Below are 19820 nucleotides of genomic sequence, written 5' to 3'. Positions count from 1 at the left end.
ATGTATCCAAATTATTATTTTGCAATTGTTTGACCCTACCAACATATAAAGCCTCCTGTCAATTGTAACCTAAACATTGTGTATGAATGAATCTATACAGTCCTGTTAAGCCTTATGTACACTAATGGATTCAGGGACGTAACCTTTTTGGGGCAAAATATGACAAGTTCAAAAGTCCTTGTAAACTTTTCCAAGCAAAATTTGACAAGTTTACGAGGCCTTGTTGACAAAATTTGACAAGTTCACAAGGCTATATAAGCCTTGTAGTTTTTTTCGAGCAAAATTTGACAAGTTCACAAGGCTTATATATAGCCTTGTAAAATTTTTCGAGCAAAATTAGACAAGTTCTCAAGGCTATAGCCTTGTAGATTTTTTCAAGCAAAATTTGACAAGTTCACAAGGCTATGTCCTTGCAAAATTCGTTAAGTTAACAAATTGTAAGTTTTTTTCGAACAAAATTTGACAAGTTCACAAGGCTATATATATAGCCTTGTAGATTTTTTCAAGCAAAATTTGACAAGTTCACAAGGCTATATATAGCCTTGTAGATTTTTTCGAGCAAAATTTGACAAGTTCACAAGGCTTGTAGATTTTTTTGAGCAAAATTTTACAAGTTCACAAGGCTATAGCCTTGTAGATTTTTTCGAGCAAAATTCGTAAAGTTCACAAGGCTATATATAGCCTTGTAGATTTTTTTCGAGCAAAATTCGTAAAGTTCACAAGGCTATATATAGCCTTGTAGATTTTTTTTGAACAAAATTTGACAAGTTCACAAGGCTACAGCCTTGTAGATTTTTTTGAGCAAAATTTGACAAGTAGATTTTTTTCGAGCAAAATTCGTAAAGTTCACAAGGCTATAGCCTTGTAGATTTTTTTTGAACAAAATTTGACAAGTTCACAAGGCTATAGCCTTGTAGATTTGTTCGAGCAAAATTTGAGAAGTTCACAAGGCTATAGCCTTGTGAACTTTTCACATTTTGACGAAAAAGTGTTAAGGCTATAGCCTTGTGAACTATTCACATTTTGACGAAAAAGTCATAAGGCTTGTGAACTTTTCAAATTTTGACGAAAAAGTCATAAGGCTTGTGAACTTTCAAATTTTAACGAAAAAAGTCGCAAGGCTATAGCCTTGTGAACTATTCACATTTTGACGAAAAAGACATAAGGCTATAGCCTTGTGAACTTTTCAAATTTTGACGAAAAAGTCATAAGGCTATATATAGCCTTGTGAACTTTTCAAATTTTGACGAAAAAGTCGCAAGGCTATATATAGCCTTGTGAACTTTTCACATTTTGACGAAAAAGTCGCAAGCCTTGTGAACTTTTCAAATTTTGACGAAAAAGTCATAAGGCTATATATAGCCTTGTGAACTTTTCACATTTTGACGAAAAAGTGTTAAGGCTATAGCCTTGTGAACTATTCACATTTTGACGAAAAAGTCATAAGGCTATAGCCTTGTGAACTTTTCAAATTTTGACGAAAAAGTCATAAGGCTTGTGAACTTTTCAAATTTTGACGAAAAAGTCATAAGGCTTGTGAACTTTTCAAATTTTAACGAAAAAAGTCGCAAGGCTATATATAGCCTTGTGAACTTTTCAAATTTTGACGAAAAAGACATAAGGCTATAGCCTTGTGAACTTTTCAAATTTTGACGAAAAAGTCATAAGGCTATATATAGCCTTGTGAACTTTTCAAATTTTGACGAAAAAGTCGCAAGGCTATATATAGCCTTGTGAACTTTTCACATTTTGACGAAAAAGTCGCAAGCCTTGTGAACTTTTCACATTTTGACGAAAAAGTCATAAGGCTATATAGCCTTGTGAACTTTTCAAATTTTGACGAAAAAGTCATAAGGCTATATAAGCCTTGTTCACTTTTTCAAATTTTGACGAAAAAGTCGCAAGGCTTATATAGCCTTGTGAACTTTTCAAATTTTGACGAAAAAGTCATTAGGCTATAGCCTTGTGAACTTTTCACATTTTGACGAAAAAGTCATAAGGCTATAGCCTTGTGAACTTTTCACATTTTGACGAACACATTTTGACGAAAAAGTGATAAGGCTTATAGCCTTGTGAACTTTTCACATTTTGACGAAAAAGTCATAAGGTTATAGCCTTGTGAACTATTCAAATTTTGACGAAAAAGTCGCAAGGCCTTGTGAACTTTTCACATTTTGACGAACACATTTTGACGAAAAAGTGATAAGGCTATAGCCTTGTGAACTTTTCAAATTTTTGAGGAAAAAGTCATAAGGCTATAATAGCCTTGTGAACTTTTCAAATTTTGACGAAAAAGTCATAAGGCTATATATAGCCTTGTGAACTTTTCACATTTTGACGAAAAAGTCATAAGGCTATAGCCTTGTGAACTATTCACATTTTGACGAAAAAGTCATAAGGCTTGTGAACTTTTCAAATTTTTGACGAAAAAGTCATAAGGCTTGTGAACTTTTCACATTTTTACGAAAAAGTCGCAAGGCTATATATAGCCTTGTGAACTTTTCAAATTTTGACGAAAAAGTCATTAGGCTATAGCCTTGTGAACTATTCAAATTTTGACGAAAAAGTCATAAGGCTATATATAGCCTTGTGAACTATTCACATTTTGACGAAAAAGTCATAAGGCTATAGCCTTGTGAACTATTCACATTTTGACGAAAAAGTCATAAGCCTTGTGAACTTTTCAAATTTTGACGAAAAAGTCATAAGGCTTGTGAACTTTTCAAATTTTGACGAAAAAAGTCGCAAGGCTATAGCTTTGTGAACTTTTCAAATTTTGACGAAAAAGTCATAAGGCTTGTGAACTTTTCAAATTTTGACGAAAAAAGTCGCAAGGCTATAGCCTTGTGAACTTTTCAAATTTTTGACGAAAAAGTCATAAGGCTTGTGAACTTTTCAAATTTTGACGAAAAAGTCGCAAGGCTATATATATATAGCCTTGTGAACTTTTCACATTTTGACGAAAAAGTCGCAAGCCTTGTGAACTTTTCACATTTTGACGAAAAAGTCATAAGGCTATATAGCCTTGTGAACTTTTCAAATTTTGACGAAAAAGTCGCAAGCCTTGTGAACTTTTCACATTTTGACGAAAAAGTCATAAGGCTATAACCTTGTGAACTTTTCAAATTTTGACGAAAAAGTCGCAAGGCTATAGCCTTGTGAACTTTTCAAATTTTGACGAAAAAGTCGCAAGGCTTATATAGCCTTGTGAACTATTCACATTTTGACGAAAAAGTCATAAGGCTATATAAGCCTTGTGAACTTTTCAAATTTTGACAAAAAAGTCGCAAGGCTTATATAGCCTTGTGAACTTTTCAAATTTTGACGAAAAAGTCATTAGGCTATAGCCTTGTGAACTTTTCACATTTTGACGAAAAAGTCATAAGGCTATAGCCTTGTGAACTTTTCACATTTTGACGAACACATTTTGACGAAAAAGTGATAAGGCTTATAGCCTTGTGAACTTTTCACATTTTGACGAAAAAGTCATAAGGTTATAGCCTTGTGAACTATTCAAATTTTGACGAAAAAGTCGCAAGGCCTTGTGAACTTTTCACATTTTGACGAACACATTTTGACGAAAAAGTGATAAGGCTATAGCCTTGTGAACTTTTCAAATTTTTGAGGAAAAAGTCATAAGGCTATAATAGCCTTGTGAACTTTTCAAATTTTGACGAAAAAGTCATAAGGCTATATATAGCCTTGTGAACTTTTCACATTTTGACGAAAAAGTCATAAGGCTATAGCCTTGTGAACTATTCACATTTTGACGAAAAAGTCATAAGGCTTGTGAACTTTTCAAATTTTTGACGAAAAAGTCATAAGGCTTGTGAACTTTTCACATTTTTACGAAAAAGTCGCAAGGCTATATATAGCCTTGTGAACTTTTCAAATTTTGACGAAAAAGTCATTAGGCTATAGCCTTGTGAACTTTTCAAATTTTGACGAAAAAGTCATAAGGCTATATATAGCCTTGTGAACTTTTCACATTTTGACGAAAAAGTCATAAGGCTATAGCCTTGTGAACTATTCACATTTTGACGAAAAAGTCATAAGGCTATAACCTTGTGAACTTTTCAAATTTTGACGAAAAAGTCGCAAGGCTATAGCCTTGTGAACTTTTCAAATTTTGACGAAAAAGTCGCAAGGCTTATATAGCCTTGTGAACTATTCACATTTTGACGAAAAAGTCATAAGGCTATATAAGCCTTGTGAACTTTTCAAATTTTGACAAAAAAGTCGCAAGCCTTGTGAACTTTTCAAATTTTGACGAAAAAGTCGCAAGGCTATAACCTTGTGAACTTTTCAAATTTTGACGAAAAAGTCGCAAGGCTTATATAGCCTTGTGAACTTTTCACATTTTGACGAAAAAGTCGCAAGGCTTATATAGCCTTGTGAACTATTCAAATTTTGACGAAAAAGTCGCAAGGCTATATAATAGCCTTGTGAACTTTTCAAATTTTGACGAAAAAGTCATTAGGCTATAGCCTTGTGAACTTTTCACATTTTGACGAAAAAGTCATAAAGTCATAGCCTTGTGAACTTTTCAAATTTTGACGAAAAAGTCGCAAGGCTATAGCCTTGTGAACTTTTCACATTTTGACGAAAAAGTCGCAAGGCTATAGCCTTGTGAACTTTTCAAATTTTGACGAAAAAGTCATAAGGCTTGTGAACTTTTCAAATTTTGACGAAAAAAGTCGCAAGGCTATATAATAGCCTTGTGAACTTTTCACATTTTGACGAAAAAGTTCACAAGGCTATATATAGCCTTGTAGATTTTTTTCGAGCAAAATTTGACAAGTTCACAAGGCTATATAGCCTTGTAGATTTTTCGAGCAAAATTCGTAAAGTTCACAAGGCTATATATAGCCTTGTAGATTTTTTTTTAGCAAAATTTGACAAGTTCACAAGGCTATATATAGCCTTGTAGATTTGTTCGAGCAAAATTTGACAAGTTCACAAGGCTATAGCCTTGTAGATTTTTTCGAGCAAAATTCGTAAAGTTAACAAGGCTATATATAGCCTTGTAGATTTTTTCGAGCAAAATTCGTAAAGTTCACAAGGCTATATATAGCCTTGTAGATTTTTTTTGAGCAAAATTTGACAAGTTCACAAGGCTATATATAGCCTTGTAGATTTGTTCGAGCAAAATTTGACAAGTTCACAAGGCTATAGCCTTGTAGATTTTTTCAAGCAAAATTCGTAAAGTTCACAAGGTTATATATAGCCTTGTAGATTTTTTCGAGCAAAATTCGTAAAGTTAACAAGGCTATAAGCCTTGTAGATTTTTTCGAGCAAAATTTGACAAGTTCACAAGGCTATATATAGCCTTGTAGATTTTTTCGAGCAAAATTCGTAAAGTTCACAAGGCTAGAGTTTTTCGAGCAAAATTTGACAAGTTCACAAGGCTAAGCCTTGTAGATTTTTTCGAGCAAAATTCGTAAAGTTCACAAGGCCTTGTAGATGTGTTCACAAGGTTACCACTTTATCCAAAACTGATTAAAATGCTGGGCTTACCCCTAGCCCTGGCAGTCTTACACTTTCGTATTGTACTACAGTGACGCCCCAGAAACGGGCCTCAATCGTTCGTAAAGTTCACAAGGCAACTAGCCTTGTAGATTTTTTGACAAGTTCACAAGGCTTGTAGGCTTGTATATATATAGCCTTGTAGATTTTTTCGAGCAAAATTTGACAAGTTCACAAGGCATAAGCCTTGTAGATCTTTTCTATGTTATTTTTCAATTTAAGGCAAAAAATTTATAAAATGCTGGACTTGGCCCTTTTGACAGTTTGCTACATAATACACGACAAATGTAGATGCTAAAATAACCAAGTCTCATATTGTTTGTTTGATTTGTTGGCATATCATTTTAATACACATATACACACTAGAGACATCTTACACAATTGCCATTATTACACGTATATATACACAGCAAATCCATCTGCCATTTAGAAGTAATTTACATGAACGCATTTTACATAAACTTGAAGCATTTTACTATCTGCAAAAATCAGGAGGTTTTGTCTCAGCTGAGAAGTGCGATAAATGCTTGGTACATGTACATATGTTACATGTCATATAAACACCATCAGCAATAGTACAGTCTGCTAACATCAATGCAATTTTGATCTCGTCTCAAATGGTTGACAAATTTAAATATGTTACAAGTACATGTACATTCCAGTGATAAACCTTAACATTAAACCAGAAACTTACCATTTTTTGTACATTCTTTAAATAGGAATGTGTCGTTAAGAGAATCTAGAAAAGTTTCCATCTCTTTGTACAGTAACTTGAAATTGCTGAAATTTCATCCAAAATCTAAACCAAAACCAAAAATTGATAACAAAATTAAAAGAGTCTTTTGATGTGGAAGCATAAATTATAAAGACTCCTAAAATTGAACATAAATTCTGCATCTCTTTAACTCATTACAAATAGAATATAAATTAAAAATATTGCAGTACAAAAGATTCATGCGAATAAATTAACAAATACCAACTTAATATACACAACGTAGATTTTGGATAAAATTAATAAATTGCTCACGTCATAATGAAACGCTTTTTAAAATTAAATGCTATAAAATGAAGTATTTGAGTATAAATCATAGCCAGTGTATGTTAATAAATGTTTTGCCAACTTTTTGTTGTAGTAAAGGTTATTGAACTAGGAGGTTTTCCTCTACAGAATATGCATTTTTGTGGTTCAGTTTATATGCCTATAAAGAAATATGATGGTGTTAAGTTTAAAATACAAAAAGGAAGATAAATGACTTAATCTGTGGGTTTACAGTTATACATACTTAGTAACCATGGTAGTCAATATAGCATAAAAAGCACCTAGGAAAATTCAGCCAATGTCACAGGACTCTCTTTTGGTGGTCAAAAAGACATTTGGGTCCCTTTAAAAAAAATATACATGTGCAAAATCAAACACATGAAAATCATCCCATTATGAAGTTTAAACATTTCTAAAAGACTGTGCTTTTTACATGAGAGAGGGAGGGATTTGAACAATGAGCTAGTGGCCATCTTGAATAATTGGTGTGGCTGTCGTTTTTAACAGAAAACAGATGGGGCCTCCCAACTCTTTTTCTATTTCAAAAAGGCATTATGCAAAACACGTTTTTATATTTATTTCACCTAATCACAAAATATTTCCCTAAAATTTCAAGAAATATTAAATTCTCATTCTAGCCTCAGAAGCTTGAACTTCTCACATAATAATTTACGTACGCATTTATGAAAAAATATGACGTATTAAAAATTGCTGCGAACCATTTGGTGTTCAAGAATTTTATATAAAATTGGCCCTTAAAATTCAACTCCTACCCTTGACTTAGTTATACTTAAACCTGGACAGCAATGAACCAACCTAATAAGACATTTGGGTAGATGTGTCTGTATACACCTATTAAACCCAACCAGTGTACTCCTATAGTGTCCAACATATCTCAACATTAACCCTAACCCTAACCCTAACCCTAACCCTAACCCTAACCCTAACCCTTGACTTAGTTATACTTAAACCTGGACAGCAATGAACCAACCTAATAAGTCGTTTTGAGATAGGTTTGGGTAGATGTGTCTGTATACACCTATTAAACCCAACCAGTGTACTCCTATAGTGTCCAACATATCTCAACATTAACCCTAACCCTAACCCTAACCCTTGACTTAGTTAAATACTTAAACCTGGACAACACTGAACCAACCTAATAAGACGTTTTGAGATTTTGAGGTTTGGGTAAATGTGTCTGTATACACCTATTAAACCCAACCAGTGTACTCCTATAGTGTCCAACATATCTCAACATTAAGCTTGAACAACGGCCTGATCTACGCAAAGTACTGTATTAGCACCAACTAGACAAATCTTTTGGCAATTTACCATCAACATTCGGCTATAATTTACAATTCTTATACAGTATCCTGAAACATTGTGTTATACACATTGGCCCTGAATGTTTATGCTGCATATTATGTTAAGAGCTTAGTCATATATATCACTTTACAAAAAACCTAGTTGTTGTTTAGACCTTATACTCTGTGATTCTGGATTGAATAGACCCCTTGCATTAGCCACCTTGGTCGATGAAACTTGTAATGTGTGAAAGGCTATTATTGGCCCAGAGTGCAGTGCATAAACACACACTTTTACACCAAAGAGGGCAAATTAAGATGCCATGTGCAATTTATTCTTAGTGTTTGAAATATAGAAAAATGCTTATTTATGTGGTAATATTTTGAGAGTTTGCCGCAGCCTAAACTACCTGCAGCATCTGTGGCAATACATTGTATAAACTCAGAGTGTGATCCTCTCTTTGGCATAGTATAACTTGAGTGATTTTGTTAGTATGTACAAGCGAGACAAGTAGTTGAGTTGTTACTTCACTTAATAGGGAACAGTCCCCAACAAGATTTGAAGAAAATGATATGGAAATTCACAGCTGCTTGTTTAAGTTGGAAAGTAACGACATGGAAATGGAATCCTAGGTTTGGTTCAAGAACCAGTTGTTCTTGTGATACATGTTAGTAGGTAAAAACTGACTACATGAGTTTGTGTTACACATATCTATGGTTCACTAATGTCAAAGGAAGATACAAATAGTTCCAAGTAAACCCTCAAAAGCATTTTTAAAATGCACATAGATTCGTCTATTCCTAATCTTCCAACACAATCCACAAGCACTCTAAAAAAAAAAAATGTAAAAATTCACACACAAATGTTTGTTATTGGCAATGCTCTTTACAGTTTGAACATAAAAATATAGGTTTGAAGTTTTTTGCACAAGTGTCCAACAAACACGTCACATACAGTTTCAGAAGCTGATCTTTTGGGGGTTACCGGTTTAGTTGCCCCCATGTCTACGCCTCGATGCCCAATTAGACTAAACAATTGGCCGCACAGAAAACCTCATTTAAAACTGCAAGGCTGGAACTTGTGCATACACTCTAAAACACCAGCAGTCGATTTCAAGAAACACTAGGATCAATCCTATCTCAAGTTAGGACAAGTAACCCATCTTAACTTAGGATGAATTCAATGCGTCCTACATATTTGGATACGGAATTGATATTGTCCTAAGTCCTAAGATTAATCCTAAGAAAGAGTTTGGTGAAATCGACGGCAGGCACAGCTGTGTATAATTATTTTTGTATACAAATCAGATGAAGAGCACTTTGTCGTACACAGACACACATACTAGAGTTGATTGTTTTCAAAGTTACTAGGTTCCTTAGAAGAGTTTCCTAGTAATAATTCCACAATGGAGACCTACATTCAGGCTTGCGTTACATTTGCTACTTTGCGGGAATAGTTGTGAAAGATTTTGCAGAAAATTTACAAGATGTACATGTTCAATTCTGAGTTGCATAAAAGTGTGAGAGCACTGTGAAATGGCAAAAAATCCTGAAAGATGAACTGTCACCCCCCCCCCCCCAAAAAAAAAGAAATACCTCATGAAAAGAAAGCCAAAGTTTCAGAAATGATTTCTCCATTGTTGAATTTTTTACCTTGAATAGAACTAATTTTGTACGTTTTGCCTGTATGTATTTTTCTCCCAAGAAAATACTGTCCTGATTTTTTCAACCAGCGAGGGCACTTTTCACAGAGTAAAAAGTGTTCAGTTAAAAAAGTAAAGTTTATCAAAAAATATCCATATTGTTTTTGCGTCTATAGTTTCTCTGTGCAGAACAAACACATGAGAGTGCCTTAAATATAGGCTGGACCACATTTACCTTATCTAAACCTTAAGGATACAGGGAGTCAGACTCGGAGGTTAAAATTAAAATTCAATTTCCGGTTCTTCCGGTGAAATCCTTGCCTTCCGCCTGTCTTGTATTCTATTAAGAACCATCGCAGTGTCCGTGAGCAAAGAGTCAAATATGGCCTCGGTCAACTGCATCTTGACGGCTAATTCATCGTCGTCATAGTCAACCCATTCCTGTTCTTCTTCCCTCAACTCAAGAGTCAATATCTCATCTACATGGTCCTTCTTCTTCTTACCGAACCGATTCATGGCCGGGTCCACCTTGGGTCGGCCGGTCAACCCCGTCACAAAAAGCGCACGATCCTCGACCACCTGAGCAATGTCCGGAAGCTCCCGTGGGGGTTTGTCAAAGAAGTATTTTCGCGGACGTCTCTTTGGTTTCATCCAGAGGGGTTGTTCACCTTGCTCCTGCTCACCGGTGATGTCCTGGTACGCCTCCCCGACAAGATTAAATACCAGTCGCTTGTAGGATTTGCGGCTAGTTGATTCAATGTCCGAGCCCTTGGAGTCATCGCCCATGATCTCCTGAGGAGGTGAAATGGAACTGGTCAGCTCATTCAGTAATGCTTTCTCATGGAAGACTTTGATCGACTGATCTACCAGTGACTTGACTTCCTTGCGGTTATGCGGCACTGCATAAAATGGTTCCTGAGCAATCCGTGTGAGATCCAGCCTGTTAAGCTCTGGGGTACCAGGCACTGGGGTACCGGGGACGGGGGTTCCAGGAATCGGAGTGGCGATCGGAGTCTCCTGATTGCGCACCGGTACCTGTATGATGCTTTTGCTCTTAGGCATCGAGCCGAAATCATCATCAAACCATTCCTGCTCTCCGAATAGATCTCCTTCGAAAATGTCTGCTCCGAGTTGCTGCATCTGTTCCAGTCTCTCACTAAGAGCTTCTGGGTTGATTCCGCTTGGTTCTCCAAACACAGGAGATCCTGGTCTGGCAACAGGGACCTGGTCTTGGTCCTTTAGATCAAAGGGGTTTGTTTCCACTTTGACACGGTTGATGAAGATGTCGTCATCCAAAGTGGTCTCTTCTTGATTGATGGGGCTCTCGCTATCTGGTGTATACGGGGTGGTGTTTCTTATAAAAGGGGACGCAGAGGGAGTTTCTGGGGACGGGGATTTCAGAATCGGCGAGGACGGTGGTGACTCTGGCAGCAAGTCACTTGATTTATGCTCAGCATGTGGTTTCTCTGAGCGTTTCCTTCTCAGAGAGATCAGTTCAGTGATAGCGTCCATCAGCAGAGTCTCAGTGGTTGTATCAATCTTTCTCTTGATAACTGTGGTCCGTGTTTGTTCCTCCTCCTTATCATCGATAGCTTCCTCTCTTGGAGATTTGACTACATCATCAGGAACCAGGATCTTCAACAATGATGTGCTTGGTTTCTCTGTTGATGAGCTTCTTTCAGGAGTCTTGTCACTGTCCTTCTCCTCAATGACTTTGTCTTCCGGAATCTGTTTCATCTCTGTGATGGTCTTTACCGAGTCTTTTAGTACATTAACCGTCAGTTGGTCAGTAATGGAGTCGACCAGTCTCTCCTTTGCTGAAGTGGGAGCTACTTCTTGCTCAGGAGCTCCTCTAGGGGTCTCAGCACTCTCAGAAGTGGGAAACATTTCCTTCATGTCTTCCTCATTGAAGGACTCCACAGCAGCTGCCGCTGAATTGATGAGTCGCTCAAGGGCTGCGTCGTCCGTCATTGGCTCTGAGAAATCCTCAGTGATGGAGTCTTCATCGGTGGCTTCTGATTTCAAGACCTGAGCAAGAGGTTGCATGGATTCAGAGGGAGTCTTGGACGAGAGTGAAGACACCGGGGAATGCTGTTTCCTTTGTTCAGGTTCTGACCTCTCTGATACTGCACTCACAACATCTTCCTCAATTGATGATTCCTGGTCCTGTTTGGAGTCAGCTCTAGGAGACTCGTTCAGGAGATGTTCAAGCCTGTCAGCCGTAACAAACATCCCATGACTTGCTTTGCAATGAAAGTAAACATGTCCATCCTGGGAGCCATCATTTGTTCCTTGAGGTTCATCCAGTTCAACACCTCCCCAGGGACCGGGGGCAAAGTGGGTCACCCCTTTGAACAGAAGAGTACCCTTGTCCTTACTGCTCACAATCACACGGTCTCCAATGTCAAAGCCAGTAAAGTCTTGCGATTTCTCCAGGAGTTCGTCATTCGGAGAGGCAACTGGAGTCCTCTCATCTTCTTCACTAACACTATCCTCCTGTTCTCCACCCAGTTTCCTCTCAGAGATTGTAACTTCAGGAGCTGCTTCCAGTGCAATTCTTGTCCTCTCATTTGGGCCCTTATCAGCTGATAGATTGAAGGTGAGTTTCCCTCCACTTGTCACACTTACTTCAGAAGGCTCACTAACTATTGACAGCTGCTCGCTGATATCGTCATCAGTGTCTGAGAGGCTCTCCTTGTTGTTCACTCCAACTGACACAGAAGACTCAACAAACTCATCACTGTAACTTACTCCCGACTGCTCACTGTGAGTCCGGGATCGATGCGAAGACGCAGTTCTGACAGAGCTCGAGTAAGACGGCTCGCTTCTCTGGGAGAGGTCCTCGATGGAATGAACTGGAAGACGAGAAGGGGCGCCTTTCCCAGAGCTGTTGAGACTTCCATCGTGGTCTGGCTTTGGAGGTTCTGTCCTATTATTCTGGTCTTTCTGGTGGAGGTCAAGCAACCTCGGCGTAGTCCGCACTGAATCCAGAGATGCTGAACTCGTTGTTGACAAAACCTCCTCTGGGACACTGGAAGCTTCAGACAGTTCTCTCTCCACATGACTCTGACCCTTCAATTCATCAGTGACCTGAAATTCTCTGGTAGAGCGCAACCTGGGGGACTCCTTCAGGGACACTTCATCCGGAGTGGCAGAAGCAGAGCTATACACCGATTGAATATCCTCAGAAATATCTGACACAGCGGAGGAGTCTCTCTGCCCCTCTTGGTCCTCCGACTGCTGAGGTCCTTGTTTCTGGCGAGAAACATCCTTCTGAGTTTTCTTGTCCATGATGGCTCTCTGCGAGTCCTCATCAGTGATACTGTTTGCCGTATTCTCACTAACCTCCTCAGGTAGACTGAAGCTGTTCATCTCTGGCTTGGTGGTGGGTGTAGAAGTCTTGAGAGGACCTGGTGTTGTATCTGGAAGAAATAAATATCACAGAATATTAAATTGAGTGGGACACCAGCAACAACAAGGTAAACTTGAATGTTACTTTGGCTGGTAACCTGTTTCTGTGCTTAGCAAGTTTCTGTGCCTACAGGTTGGACACAGTGCCCAATATTGCTAAACAATTTTCATCTAAGCAGAAATGAGCAGGATACCAGTCTCAACTTGTTCAAGCCACATGATAACTTGGCCGAACCTCATTATGGAAAGCATAATCTTGTTTTGCTTAGCTATATTTTCTTCTTTAGCGGCTCCATTAAATTTGCCACATGTGTCATTGTTTGAACAAGGTTTCATTCAGAAACTATTATTGACAATGTCTAACATTGAAACCCACCATCAGCATGTCGAGGTGTCGTCGGTGGAGTGAACACCGAGCTGAATGAAGAATGCGACGGTTCTCTCCCTGATCCAGCCTCTTCATCCATGCTAGAGCGGCTTGAGACACTGCCCTCCGACACCGATCTCTTCTTCCTCATGGACCCAAGCTCAGCCCCTCCTTCCCTGCTGCTGTCTGAGGCTGTGCGCTGGCGTAGAGACCGGGCATGAGAGCGATCTTTGAGTCGTTGTGATTCTGAGACTCGTAGCTGTTTGATCTGGGGCTTGACTGAGATGGCGGTCGTCTTGGCGGCTGACTCTGTCTTTAATTCTGCCTTCGTTTTCTCAATCAGCTTTTCGTAGGACTAAAAAAAAATAGTAATATGCAAAACTTATAAGACATTTTTTATCAACATATTTTTGGATCCATGAAATTGGGGGGAGAGGGGGAATATCAGTTTTTCCAACTTAAAAATACTAACTTCTGATCACTGGTGACAACTTTCTAATCTGTAAACTTGCTGGCGACAGATAGTGGCAACAACTTTTCTTATCTGCAAATTTAAAGACCCCGTGCACAAAGCAGAACGTACCTCTGATTCTGAACAATACGCATCCACCATTTCTGCCTTTTTTTTGGAGACAGTTCCTATATGCATATATGCACATTTGGCTCTTAAATTGACTCCCAAAATGGCCCACAGAATGGTCCAATGTAGGTGCATTGTGGATTGTGCAAGGGGTTTGTCTACATACAGATTGAGAGAGAAATTACACTTTTTACTGTACCTCTAATTGTTTCTTAAGACTAGCTTCCTGTGCCTTGAGTTTCTCTCGCTGCATTCGTTTCTGCTGACGTCTTAGCTTCTCTGCCTCCATCTTGCGTTTCCGAAGCTCTACCTCCAGGGCCTTGACACGGCCCTCCACGTCACTCTGATCTGATGCAATTTCTGTTCAAAGAAAGCAAAATTTGATAAATTTAGACAGTGATGGAAACAAAAAACAGAACAAAACTGCTCAAGATTTTTTATCGTCAAAATGGTATTGGGCAATCAAGTTTCTGGAAGGCAAGTAATTTTGTTTCTCTATCTGCCGGCTAGTAAGCAATATAATTGATTTTAGACCCCTGTAAAGACTAATTCCTGATCAAGTTATAAATATAAAGAAACTTACCAGACACAGTTTGAGAGAATGACTTCTCAGACTCCGACCCACTCTCAGACTCCATGATCCTACGATGAGGTGACAGGGGTGCCCGGAATGACTCCAGAGTAGACGATGATCGCTGTGGGCCAAGAAGAGACTTGGTTGGGGTCAGGGTGTGGTCAGTCGTGTCGAAGGAATCACTAGCGTAATCCTCCGGGATAGACTTGGTGTGCGTCAAGGTGTCGTCACTGGAAATGTTACTCGCAGTGGGTATCCGGGAAGAGCTACAGAGGGCAGCAAAAAGAGGACATGTCAGTTTTCAGTTCGTGACTGTACATCATGACTCAAAAGTTACACTGGCCTGAGGCTGATCCAGTGTCGGGCCAGTTATCTCATGACCTGACAAATGCAGATATTTTTAAAATATTTTGTTATTATTATTATTAAATGACAAGCCTGCAAATAACCCACAGCACCCAAAGCAATTGCTGTGGTGCTCTAAGCTTTTACTATGGTGCCCTTTGTAAAGTTCAAATACAAATTTACATTTTCCCCATAGAAGTGCCCTTTTACCAGAGGGGAAATTGCCCTTTCCCTTCAAGAGCAAAATGATAACACCTCACTGTGTAACCCAAAAAATCCTAAGGTTCAACTTAGAAATTAGACTGTGGAAGTCCCACAATAGAATAACTCAATTGAAGACAGGCTTGATTCATAATTTTTTGAAAGGGGCAAGGGCACCAAGACGTTTTCTCCTTGGAGAAGGGCACCTCTATGAAGAGTGTGTACATTTCTATTAGAAAATGACATGGGGCAATGTTGGTGCATTCATAAAGTATCGGGTCTGAATGACTAGATTTTTCTAAAACCTTCTTTTTAAATACTATTCCAAAAACAAATCCTTGAAAATAATGAAACAATTGAATTATTCACATCATTCAAATAGTTTCTTAAAATTCCCATGATTTTCAGTGGAAAATAGTCCATCTAAATGTGTTTGATGACAATAGTGATAATATTTTCAAGCACATTTTAAATGCAATCTACAGATCATTGGACAAAGAATGTCGAGTATTTAAAGCACATGTTAAACTCATCACTGATCATGCTGGTGCATATGGCTTAAATTTCACACCTTTTAAGCTCACAAGGGTTGACTGATTTTCACAATTGACCTTTTTCCAGCAGAAGGCTTTAATTTAAAAATAATTATAATTTGTAAACCACATATAAATTTGAGAACAAAGACTCAGTTTAGCTATAAAAATCCTAAGTATGATATTTATATTGAAGGTATTATTTGGTTTAACCCTAAAGCTGATGTGTGTTTACAAGCTCTTCCCAAGTTCTGTGAAAAAAAACTGTTACACTGGCATATAACTCGGGTGGGATTCAAACTCTCGACCTTTGCCATTCCAGAGTAGATGTCTAGAGGTAGTTTGAATCCTTTATCTGATATTTATATGAAAGATGGACATCAAAAATACCTCATTTTCTTGGATGGTTCTGATACGATGTATTCTGGCACACTACTACTGTGACTGATGTCCTCAGAGATAGAGTCCCCACTTTCTCTCCTCTGCCCCTCCCCATCCCTCACCCCATCCTTTATACTTGGAGTCACTGATATCGAACCCTCTGAGATGTCATCGGATAGGAGGCGTGGGGAGGATTCATGGGCGGAGTCACGCGAAGGTGTAGAAGGAGGTAGAGCCTTCATCGGTGGACGGGGCTTTGTCGTGTCCAGTCTGCGCATTGCTTCTCGCTCCATGTTAAGGATGTGTGACTCTTCTTCATCGAGGCGTCTCTGCCAGGCTAGAAGCTCCTCTGCATTACGTCTACGCTTCGTCAGCTGCTGTTCACGCTTGGTCAGGTACCTGTCACAATCACCATAAGGCATATTATAATGAGGAGTCATGGACCATGACCAATCTTCCAACTCATATTTCATTGACATGTTAAATTAACTTTTAGGACTTACGTCGGTATACAATATAAAAGCCATGGTAATATCAGTATGCAGTGTCAAAGCATCACATGTAGAGTACAATTAAGATTAAACTGTGCTTCAAATTGCTATTGGATTGCTACAACTATAGAGTTTGTGATGTATCACCTGGATGTTTCAGTCTCATCCCATACCAATATCAGTTCCCTTTTTGGGAGGCGCTTTTAACTTGAAATTACTTGTTTTTTTGTTTTGTTTTCAGCAAATATAAAATAAGTTGCTGATTTGTGTTGCCTTAGTACATCCCTAGGTCAATGCATAGTATACTAGTGAGTGTGCTGATGCCCTCTTGTGTACAAATGAGGGGTTGTACATGTATGACTGATGACACTTTATGAGTACATAAAAAAGGCAGCGTACGATAATGGTGCTTTCGGAAAACATGAAGTAGGCCGTACATGTAACAACCTTGGACACTGAAAGAGTTTAACAAATACTATTTAAGTCTACTGGTTTGAACTTACTTCATGCTGAGTGGTTGTTGAAGTTTCTTCAATTTCTGCATGACCTGAGCTTGCTTCTCGGCAGGTGTCAAACTCCCCTTGGCCCCACCATCCTTCTCATCATCCGGCCCTGCCCCGTGATGCTCCTCCCTCAGCCCCGCCCCTTTCCTATCTCCTGGACTCTCCATCGAGATGTTTGAATCAGACAAGACCTCAGGGAGATCTGGTGATGAAACAACCGTGGATGCGTTGCTTGGATGGTCTTCGCTGAGAGCGCCCCCTATTGACGAGGTAATGGAGATGTTAGAGAAGTCCTTCATGTTGTCCTTGACGGCCTCGGTGGCCTTGCGCATACGCAGGATCTCCTGCTGCTGGAAGAGGAGTAGTTGACGCTCGTGACTTGCTGACTTCTGAGCTGCACGAAGACGACGCATTTCAGCCTTTTTGGAAAGTAAATAAATAAATAATAATCACCACTTAATTTTACAATTGTTTAAGTCAAATCCGGAGGATTGTTCTCGCAGCACCTGAAACTGTTCATAATTTGAGCATAAAAATATGGTTTTTTCTTCAGATGCCTCAACTTAAGATGATATTCTAAAAAGTGTGTGTTTTGCAGAAAAGTTTAAGTCACTTTTTTTTTTTTTTTTTCCCACATAGACACAGAAATGTTAGTTTTGTTAAAAATATCAAGAACCAACGGTTCTTTTCAGAACCACCCCAACTCATAAGAGATAGTCATTACATGGTGTTACCGCAAACCTTTCTATATCGTATTTCCACCATGCAAAGTTTCAAATCCTACTTATCAAGAATTTACTTTTTCCTTTTACAGGCTTTAATGCAGTATAATAGATGGAAAATTGCATAAAGGGATAACGAATATTAATTTTGGTTTTACCCATAAACACCTATGCAGTAATTTCAGTGTTCTTAAAACAAAATCTTATGAAAAAAAAGTTAATTGCACAAGTGCACTGTAAAGGGGCCTGTTGAAGTAAAATGGAAACAGAATTTAACTGCTCAAAAGAGCTTTAATTTCATCGCTGCATGATTCTTACCTGTTCTTGTTGAACCTTAGCCACCAGGGATTGTTGTTTCTTGCGGGCACTCTGCAAGGCTTCAGTATCTCCTTTCTCCTTGTGCCGCCGCTTCTCATGCTCTAACCACTCCAACTCCACCTTAGCCTTCTCCAAGAGAGTCTTCTCTCGTAGCTTAAACAGCGCCCCCTGTTGTTGGGAACGGACTTCCTCATCGCGTAGCTGCTGTCTCAGCATCTCAGCTGAGAGCCGTGTGAAGGAGTCATCCATCCCTAGAGTGAAGTTCCCGGCTTGGGGTTGCCGGACCTCATAGGTAGCCATCATCTTAGATTTCTCTTCCTTTGTCCTTACAGGGGTACTTGAAGACGTTGGAGTAGTACCACTAGATGAAGTCTTGCTCCTAGTGTCGCTGGAGAAACTACTATAGCTTGACTGTTTGTTATCGGGGACATCCTCAGAGATACTGACTGTGCTCCCTCCGCTGAGGTTGGATGCAGTCAGGATAGAGGAGTTCCCAATGCTGGGCGAGTATTCGGACTTCACTGGGGACAGGGCTGAATCCGTTTTAATCGACATACTAGAGTTGTCTTGGCCGACTGACAGACTACTCGCTGTCTGTATAACATCAGTGTTGGTTGGAGACTTTGCAGACTTCCCAGATCTAGATTGATCCATGATGGAGAGAGAGCTTGCCTCGGGGATTGTACCTGTGCTGATTGAATGAGACGATCGTTGGGACTTGGCGCTCTCAGTGAAGTCATCGGTATACTCTTGTTTGGGAGAGTGAGGAGTATCTGATCGGCTGCTGCTGGTGTAACTTGACTGACTGGACTGACGACTTGGAAGAGACAAGTTCTCACCAACACCAAGTGACCTTAACAGGCACAAACAAAATAATAATATAATACATAGCAAGACAAGTTCTCAATAGGGCATAATCTACCCAACAAGTAGATATACCCCTGGAGTTACTGCAAACAAAATATGCGTTGATACCTCACCATGCAATGCCTCAAATGAAAGTACTCTTTTTATTTAATTTGGGTGTTTCTTTAAATAAGCAAAATGACTTTACACCAAAAAAGAATAGTTTACTGTATTTCCTTGTCTCAACGTTTGTTTATTTTATTAAAACAGGAACAATTTTTCTAAAGGATCGTTTGTCCTTACCTTGTGTGAACAGCGGAAGTGGGAGGAGCGAGGGCGCCCTTCATCTCTTTGAGAAACTCAATCTGGTGGAGTCGCTGCTGCTCCAGTGCAGCAGTCACTGCTGCCGATGTCGCTGCCGTTGCTGTGTCAGTAGCTAGCTTGCCGGGATCAATGCTCGGCATTGGTGGCATGGCTGGCATCCTCTGAGCCTGCAACGAAGATTTTAAAACGTTTTAGGAGATTAACTTGCAGGATTAGCCAAACTCCTCATTCTTTTGCTTGCTGCCTGGCTTGCAAGATGAAAAGACAAATGGAGCTGAGGAGAGACTGGACTCAAGTGGCAGTGTCATGGCTGAGGGGTTAAGAGCACCGGATTCAAGCACTGGTGTTTGATCAGCACGGCGTGGGTTCGGATCCCGGTAGTGACACTTGCTACATAAAATTGGGTAGGTAGTGCTTTCTGCTCTACCGACCAGGCTTTGAATTGATGATACCCAAGCCTACATTCGTATGGACTGTGAAAGAGGTAACTCTGTTTCAGCCCTAGGAGTACATGTAGGTGGCAACGGCCTCTGGAAAATATAATTGTAGCCCACACCTTGAAGTGGCCTTCATGCCTTGTGTGTCAGGCGACTTGCATAAACAAAAATTAAAAAAATTGATATCATCTTGAGTAGAGGCTTGACTAGAGTACTCCTATAACAGTTCTCGATGAAACTACTGGGAACCTACTTGGATGCCAGAGCTCTACCTA

General features: G+C 39.3%; 1 protein-coding gene across 1 annotated transcript in view; it reads right to left on the bottom strand.

The window, feature by feature from the left end:
* Window positions 1-9103: 9103 nt before the first annotated feature.
* The window catches only part of LOC117302945 (centrosome-associated protein 350-like), a 33543-nt gene continuing 22826 nt past the window's right edge, over window positions 9104-19820 (bottom strand). The window contains exons 15-22 of the mRNA XM_033786943.1: window positions 19088-19275; window positions 17939-18791; window positions 16899-17317; window positions 15914-16303; window positions 14454-14710; window positions 14070-14230; window positions 13300-13645; window positions 9104-12934 (exon numbers count right to left, since the gene is read on the bottom strand). Of these exons, the coding sequence (XP_033642834.1) occupies window positions 9795-12934; window positions 13300-13645; window positions 14070-14230; window positions 14454-14710; window positions 15914-16303; window positions 16899-17317; window positions 17939-18791; window positions 19088-19275 (5754 nt within the window). The 3' untranslated portion in view covers window positions 9104-9794. The remainder of the gene's footprint in view (window positions 12935-13299; window positions 13646-14069; window positions 14231-14453; window positions 14711-15913; window positions 16304-16898; window positions 17318-17938; window positions 18792-19087; window positions 19276-19820) is intronic.

Source organism: Asterias rubens, chromosome 19 (genome assembly GCF_902459465.1).
Source record: "Asterias rubens chromosome 19, eAstRub1.3, whole genome shotgun sequence".
NCBI lineage: Eukaryota > Metazoa > Echinodermata > Asteroidea > Forcipulatida > Asteriidae > Asterias > Asterias rubens.
This window is presented reverse-complemented; position numbering and strand designations above follow the sequence as displayed.